General features: G+C 43.0%; 1 protein-coding gene across 4 annotated transcripts in view; it reads right to left on the reverse strand.

The window, feature by feature from the left end:
* SEC23B (SEC23 homolog B, COPII component) overlaps positions 1-8,820 on the reverse strand; it is a 52,971-nt gene that overhangs the window by 3,349 nt on the left and 40,802 nt on the right. For all 4 annotated transcript variants that reach the window (XM_017863712.1, XM_017863714.1, XM_017863711.1 and 1 more), the window contains 2 exons: positions 5,847-6,002; positions 5,099-5,164 (listed from right to left, as the gene is read on the reverse strand). In XM_017863712.1, the coding sequence (XP_017719201.1) occupies positions 5,099-5,164; positions 5,847-6,002 (222 nt within the window). The remainder of the gene's footprint in view (positions 1-5,098; positions 5,165-5,846; positions 6,003-8,820) is intronic.

Here is an 8,820-nt window from a genome sequence, read left to right on the forward strand (position 1 = left end):
CCCCCCCAACTAAAAAAAAAAAAAATAAAAAAAACGAAAAACTAGCCGGGCGACGTGGCGGGCGCCTGTAGTCCCAGCTATTCCGGAGGCTGAGGCAGGAGAATGGTGTAAACCCGGGAGGCGGAGCTTGCAGTGAGCTGAGATCCGGCCACTGCACTCCAGCCCTGGCGACAGAGCGAGACTCCGTCTCAAAAAAAAAAAAAGAAATAATGACCGAAAAGTTTCCTATTTGGCAAGAGATACAAACCTACAGAAGCAAAAAGCTGAGTAAACCAAAACAGGATAAACCCACAGAAATCCATGCCAAGACATGTAATTACACTTTCTTCTCTGCCCCTGCCCATCCACCCTGAAAACTAACAACAGAAAAAGTCTACTGGAAGCAGCCAGAGGAAAATGACACTTTCTCTACCGGGGAAAACACTGAGACTGACAGTGAACTTTTCATAAGAAACCATAAAGGCCAGAGGAAGTGGCACAATATTTTTCAGCTGCTTAAAGAGCTGTTAGTCAGAATCCTATACGCAGAGAAAATATTCTTCAGAAATGAAAGGGATATCAAGATATTCTCAAACAAAAGAAAACTAAAAATCTATCACCAGCAGACCTATGCTAAAAAGAATGGCTAAAGGTAGGCTGGGCGTGGTGGCTCACGCCTGTAATCCCAGCACTTTGGGAGGCTGAGGCAGGCGGATCACCTGAGGTCAGGAGTTCGAGACCAGCCTGACCAACAAGGAGAAACCCTGTCTCTACTAAAAATACAAAATTAGCCAGGCGTGGTGGTGCATGCCTGTAATCCCAGCTACTCGGGAGGCTGAGGCAGGAGAATTGCTTGAACCCGGAGGCGGAGGTTGCGGTGAGCTGAGATCCCATCACTCCAGCCTGGGCAACAAGTACAAAACTCCGTCTCAAAAAAACAAACAAAAAAAAAAGAAAAAAGAAAAAATAATGGCTAAAAGATCTTTAAAAATAAAGAAAACAATAAAAGCAACCATAGAGAGAAATATAATAGGTTTTCCTTTTTAAGACTTATCAATTACGTTTGATGCTTGAAACAAAAATTATAACATTGTCTGATGTGATACTAAATGTATGCAGAGGAAATATTTAACATAATTATATTACTGATGGGGGAGAGGAAAGTGATGGAAGAGGGAGGTAAGGTCTCTAGACTTCACTTGAACTGATAAAAAACACCAATAGACTGTGATAAGTTACGCATATATGATGTAATACCTAGGGTCTGACCAGGTGTGGTGGCTCATGCCTATAATCCCAGCACTTTGGGAGGCTGAGGTGGGAGGATCGCTTGACCTCAGGAGTTTAGGACCAGCCTAGGCAACATAGCAAGACCTCATCTTAATTAAAATAAAAAAAACCTAGGGCACTTAGGAGCAACCACTTAAAAAAGCTAAATAATGAGATACACTCAAAAACATTACAAACAAGTCAGAAGGGAATCCTAAAACATGTTCAAGTAACTCATGGGAAGACAGGAAAAAAGTACACACAAGGAAGGCAGGAAAAAAGTATACAAAACGGAACGAAAAAAGAAAAGCAGAAAACAAAAAATAAAATGGCACACTTAAGCCCTATCATTAATTACATTTTATATATAAATGGTCTAAATATACCAAGTAAGAGAGCTCAGCAGACTGCATTAAAAACCATGACCCAACTATACACTGTCTATAATAAATTCACTTCTTTTGTTTTTCAAGATAGAGTCTTGCTCTGTCGCCCAGGCTGGAGTGCAGTGGCACGATCTCGGCTTACTGCAACCTCCGCCTCCTGGGTTCAGGCAATTCTCCTGCCTCAGCCACCCGAGTAGCTGGGACTACAGGCACGTGCCAGCATGCCAGCTAATTTTTGTATTTTCAGTAGAGACAGGGTTTCACTGTGTTGGCTAGGCTGGTCTCGAACTCCTGACCTTGTGATCTGCCTACCTTCGCCTCCCAAAGTGCTGGGATTATAGGTGTGAGCCACCACACCCAGCCGGAAGAGTTTTTAAAAACCTATTGCAAACAGGAGAGAGGAAATAATAATGACTAGAGCAGTAACCAATGAAATTGAAAATAAAAAAATAATAAAGTCAATGAAATGAAGAGCTGATTCCTTGAGAAGATCAATAAAATTACCAAACTCTAGCAAGACTGACAAAGAAAAGAAAAAACAGAGATGACATAAATTTATCAATATCAGGTATAAAACGGGTATCACTGCAGACTCTATGGACATCTAAAGGATAATCAGGGAATCCTACAAGCAACTTTATATGTGTAAGTTTGATAGTGTAAACAAAATGGAAAAATTCCTCAAAAAACACAACTGCCATAACTCATCCAATATGAAATCAGTAATTTGAAGAGCCCTATAACTATTAAGGAAGTTGAATTAGTAATCTAAAAACTCTCAGAAAAGAAATCTCTAGGCCCAGATGGCTTCATAGAGAAATCAACCAAATGTTCGAAGAATCCCCAATTCGACACAATATTCCCCAGAAATTGGAGAGAAGGAAATACTTCCCAATTCATTTTATAAAGCTAGTATTATCCTGATACCAAACCAAACAAAAACAGGAGAAAAAAATGAAAACTACAGACCAATATTCCTCATAAATATAGATGCAAAAATTCTCGAAAAAATATTAACCAATAGAATTCAGCCATATATACAAATAATTATACACTAGGAGTGAGGTTTATTCCAGGAATGGAAGTCTGGTTTAATATTCAAAGAATCAACGCAATTCACCATATTAAAAGGCTTACGAAAAAAATCCCATGATTGGCCGGGTGCAGTGGCTCACGCCTGTAATCCCAGCACTTTGGGAGGCTGAGGCGGGTGAATCACAACATCAGGAGATCGAAGACCATCCTGGCTAACATGGTGAAACCCCATCTCTACTAAAAATACAAAAGAATTAGCCAGGTGTGGTGGCAGGTGCCTGTAGTCCCAGCTACTTGGGAGACTAAGGCAGGAGAATTGCTTGAACCCGGGAGACAGAGGTTGCAGTGAGCCGAGATCCCGCCACTTCACTCCAGCCTGGGCAATGGAGCGAGACACGCCTTCTCAAAAAAAAAACAAAAACAAAACAAACAAACAAAAAAAACACATGATTATACCAATGGGTACATAAAAAACATGACAACATTAAAAACTTACTCATGATTTTAAAACTCTCAGAAAAATAGCAGTAGTGGGGATCTTCCTCAACTTGATAAAAGAGCTACAAAAAGCCCACAGCTCCTATTGTCCTTAATGGTGGAAGACTGAATGCTTTTCCCCAAAGCAGGGAACTAGGCAAGGGTGTCCAGTCTCGCCATTCTTATGCAATATAGTGCTAGAAGTAACCATCAGTGCAGTAGGCCAAGAAAATAAAGTAAAAGTAATTCAGATTGAAAAGGAGAAATAAAACTGTCCCTGGCTTGCAGATGACATGATTGTCTAAGTACAAATTTCCGGATGGGCGCGGTGGCTCAAGCCTGTAATCCCAGCACTTTGGGAGGCCGAGACAGGCAGATCACGAGGTCAGGAGATCGAGACCATCCTGGCTAACACGGTGAAACCCCGTCTCTACTAAAAAATACAAAAAACTAGCCGGGCGAGGTGGCGGGTGCCTGTAGTCCCAGCTACTCGGGAGGCTGAGGCAGGAGAATGGCGTAAACCCGGGAGGCGGAGCTTGCAGTGAGCTGAGATCCAGCCACTGGACTCCAGCCTGGGCAACAGAGCCAGACTCCATCTCAAAAAAAAAAAAGAAATTTCCGAGAAATTTACAAAAAAACTCCTAAGAGTTCTAAGTGACTCAGGAAGGTCACGGAATACAAGCTAAACATACCAAAGTCAATTGTATTTCTATATACAGCCATCCCTCAGTCTGTGGGGGTATGGTTCTGTGACCTCCTGTGGATCCCCAAATCCACAAATGCTCAAGTCCCTAATATAAAATGGTGTAGCATTTGCATATAACCTATGCATACCCTCCCATATACTTTAAATCGGGGTCCCCAACTGCAGGCCACGGACAGTACTGGTCCATGGCCTTTTAGGAACCAGACCACACACCAGGTAAGCAGCAGGTGAGTGAAGCTTCATTTGTATGTACAGCTGCTCCCCATCACTCGCATTACCACCTAAGTTCCACCTCCCATCAGATCAGTAGCAGTATAGATTCTAATATGAGTGCAAACCCTATTGTGAACAACGCATGTGAGGGATCTAGGTTGCGTGCTCCTTATGAGAATCTAATGCCTGATGATCTGTCATTGTCTCTCGTCACCCCCAGCTGGGACCATCTAGCTGCAGGAAAACAAGCTCAGGGCTCCCACTGATTCTACATTATGGTGAGTTGTATAATTATTTCATTATATGTTACAATGTAACATTCATAGAAATAAAGTGCATAATAAATGTGGTAATGGAAATGCCTCACATCTTGGCCTTATCAATCTCAGTATCCTGGTTGTTATACTGTATTACAGTTTTTGCAAGATGTTAACACTAAGGGAAAATGGGTAAAAGATACAGGTGATCTCTCTGTATTATTTCTTGTAACTATATGTAAATTTACAATTATCACAAAAAAGTTTAATTTTAAAAATGTTATAAGAAAACAGAATGAAAGGAAAGACTCATCTGAGAGAGACATAAATGCTGGGAACAGTTAGATAAAGTAGTAATTGGTGGGGGGCGGGGGAAGTAGGAGAAAAGGGAAGGAATTAGGCTGGAAAGTGAGGAGGCGGCAAAATCGATGGTGACAAGTTGCCCTGTGTTCTTGGCAGAGAGAGGACTAGGGGCCACGCTGCTGTGTGACGAAGCAGACCCCCATGGAGGCCACAGTACAGTGCTCTGTCCCTTGGCCTGACCCTGGTATGTTATGCTGTATATTGTGGAAGGGGACCCGCCCAGGGAGCCCCCTCAAGCTCCGGCCCAGCCATGTTATTCAAGTTGATTCGCTGCCTGCTACTCCCCAGCAAAATACCCACGTTATGCAGTTATTCTGTCTCTAGGCCAAAAGAGATCCAATTTGTAGAATTTTAAAACAAGTTTTAAAAAAAACTAGCTTGGCATCCTCCCCAAATACCTGAAAATTTCTTACCTGGCCCCAGGCATAGAGGTTATTGTGTGTCTGAGATGGGTTCACTTTGGACAAAAGGAATCGAGCCTTTAACAACAACAAAAGGTTTAAAGATTAAAAGTGACATTAATATTAATGTAACAGAAAAAAGATAATTTTTTACAATATTTCTTTGGTTAAATTAGAATATTTTTTTTTTTTTTTTTTTGAGACGGAGTCTCACTCTGTCGCCGGGGCTGGAGCGCAGTGGCCGGATCTCAGCTCACTGCAAGCTCCGCCTCCCGGGTTCACGCCATTCTCCTGCCTCAGCCTCCCGATTAGCTGGGACTACAGGCGCCCGCCACCTCGCCCGGCTAGTTTTTTGTATTTTTTAGTAGAGACGGGGTTTCACAGTGTTAGCCAGGATGGTCTCGATCTCCTGACCTCATGATCCGCCCGTCTCGGCCTCCCAAAGTGCTGGGATTACAGGCTTGAGCCACCGCGCCCGGCCGTTAGAATTGTTTTACTGCACAGTAATCTATTTCTTTAGCTTAAGCCCACTGGATCTCCATTTAAGGATCCTAAAACATAAAATGTGTATTTTATCTTGGCAATCCCTTTACATAAGTGTATTTTGACCATTTATTTAAAAAGAAGTCATATTTGGAAGATTACCTGTGTGTCAACTTATGTCATCGCATCAAATATTAACCATCCTGTTTGGATGTATAGCAATAACAATCTATCATAAAACGAACAAACCACTGGAGCTAGAACTCAGCTCGCTCACCTGACTGCCTCCATGCTCCGTGTTAATGTAACGTGGCATCGGGAAGCGCGCTTGCAGAATTTCTTGAGCATCATCCAGTGGTGCCTGCAGAAGGTGCTTGAAGTTTTCGTACTCGGGCATGTCCTGGTAGCCAGCTTTACACCACTGGGCTATGGTCTACACAGAAACAAACCAACCAAAACTATTGTGGAAACTGTAACAACAGCCTTCACTGACATTGACATTCTACCATCGCCACCCAGAGCTTGTTTCCAGTGAAGAAGTCTAATGTCAAAAATGACAAGTTTCATAGGGAGAGCAAAGCAGAGGTACCTGCAGGAGGAGAAGCAGGAGTAAGCAAAATGGGTGCATCCAGGATACCCCCGCCTGCACATTCCCCCAGGAATGTCAGGCACCACTCATGCCTCCTCTCTTCTATATCAACTGCTTAACAAAGCCCGTGGATTACTCATCCCAAGGAGCGGCGGCCTCCCTTCTTTTCCACTTCCACTGTTATCACTCAGTCTAGCCTCTCATCTCCACACATCTGGTAAGGAAAGGGCTTTGTTGGCTGCCCACACAGACTCCACTCCCCCATCTCCTTTCCTAATGGCACACATATTACACTCCTCCTCCAGTAAGCAGTAGTCATACAGACTTGGGTGCAATTGACTCATCCCTATCCCCTGCTCCCCCTGGGCCCTGAATTGGGGTACCCTTGGCAAAGGAGACAAGAGCTGTAAGAATCAAAGTATGAGTGTTGATCAGGCAGTGAAGAGAAGCCATATGCTAAACTGTGGAAAGCAGACGATCTGTCTCCCCGACTAAGCTACACATTTTATCACCCTTCCTTCTTTTATACTCATCAGCAACTGGTCTAGAAAATATCTTGTATACACAGGAAATCAAGAAACATTCATTAACTGATTCATATACCTTTATAAACAAAGTGAAGTGCTTTTGCATGTTATTTAGGGGAACAAGAAGACAATGGACAGGAAAAATGGAGAAAGAGACTACAGCAAGTGTGCAATGTGTCTTAACAGAGCCATTAACATGGCTCCAGGCAGAGGATTCTCATCAGATGCCTCCTTCTGTAGCCTGCTCGCTTCCTCTCAGAGTGGCAGTTACCTTTTTCCAGGTCTAAATGCTGTGATTGACAGTTGGCCTATGGGAAATGCCCACAAGCTCACCAGGGGCCAGGAGTTCCTAAGAACACTTGCATTCAGCACACTCGGGGCTTTGGGAAGGTGACAGCAGTGTCACTGTCTTTATCCTTAGAACCCCTCACTTGCACAAGAAGGTGCTCAATAAACAAGTGAATGAACAGCATCAGGGGTTACAAAAGAAATGTCAATAAGGGGTGAGCTTAGGGCAAAGAATGCTTTATCGTCAGTACAGTCGGCCCTCAGTATCCACAAGATTGGTTCCAGGACCACTCCTCCCAATACCAAATTCCATAGATCCTCAAGTCCCTCATACAAAATGGCACAGTATTTGCATATAACCGACGTACATCTTCCCATATACTTTAAATCATCTTTAGATTACTTATAATACCTACAATGTAAAGAGTATATAAATAGTTCTTGTGTGTTTCTTTTTTCTTTTCTTTTTTTTTTTGAGACAGAGCCTCACTCTATTGTCCAGGCTGGAGTGCAGTGGTGCAATCTCGGCTCACTGAAACCTTCACTTCCCGAGTTCAAGCGATTCTCCTGCCTCAGCCTCCCAAGCAGCTGGGATTACAGGCGTCTGCCACCACGCTTGGCTAATTTTTGTTATTTTTAGTAGAGACAGGGTTTCGCTATGTTAGCCAGGCTAGTCTTGAACTCCTGACCTCAGATGATCCGTCTGCCTCGGCCTCCCAAAGTGCTGGGATTACAGGCGTGAGCTACCACACCCGGCCTGTGCTATACATTTTATTTGTATTATTTTTTATCATTATTTCAAAATTATTTTTAACCTGCCATTGGCTGAATCTGCAGAGGTGGAACCTGTGGATACGGAGGGCCAACTGTACTGATACCAAAGGACCCAGTGGGAAGAGCAGCTGGTCATCTGGCTCTCAGTCTAGGACTATTACTGACAGCCTAGCACTTGTGTGCAAGTGGCTAGCAGACTAGGTGTTAATATGCTGAAAAAAGTTTAAAGTTATAAAATACTTAGGAGTATTAGAAAACAAATACTTCCTAAGTTACTAAAGGAATCCCGAAACACAATTTGTATCTTTTCACAATCTCAGAAATCATTTCTAATGGTTGGCCACTAGGAAACCAAATCAATAGACAATATAATGAAGGTAGAGAACATACAATAGAAGAAAAAGCATCACTGAATATAAATATCACCATCATCTCCATTAAAGGATTTTTCCATGAAGATGCAAATAATTCAGAGAAGCTATTCCCTTTCTCAGGGCATAAGCCCCACTGAGAAACCCCAGAGTCTCAGAATTTCTTTCTGAGAAAGAAATGGACTGAAAGCTATCCACAGCCATCCTAGGGATCCACAGACATAGTGTGAAGTTCCCTGGGCCATGTTATTTCATCAAAGCACAACTTTAGCTTTAAACGCTAACTCTGAAAGAACAGTAGTATGTATAAAATATTTATTGAGGAGAATAAACTAGTTTTGCCTAACTTTGAAGGTAATGATTTACAGTGATTTAAAAGAACCAGCCATGCGCAGTGGCTCACGCCTGTGATCCCAGCACTTTGGGAGGCTGAGGCAGGTGGATCACGAGGTCAAGAGATTGAGACCATCCTGGCTAACATGGTGAAACCCCGTCTCTACAAAAAATACAAAAAAATTAGCTGGGCGTGGTGGCGGGCACCTGTGGTCCCAGCTACTCAGGAGGCTGAGGCAGGAGAATGGTGTGAACCTGGGAGGTGGAGCTTGCAGTGAGCCGAGATCCATATCCATGCCACTGCACTCCAGCCTGGGCGACAGAGCAAGACTCCGTCTCAAAAAAAATAAATAAATAAAATAAAAGAAG

Source organism: Rhinopithecus bieti, unplaced genomic scaffold (genome assembly GCF_001698545.2).
Source record: "Rhinopithecus bieti isolate Rb0 unplaced genomic scaffold, ASM169854v2 scaffold_72481, whole genome shotgun sequence".
NCBI classification, from domain to species: domain Eukaryota; kingdom Metazoa; phylum Chordata; class Mammalia; order Primates; family Cercopithecidae; genus Rhinopithecus; species Rhinopithecus bieti.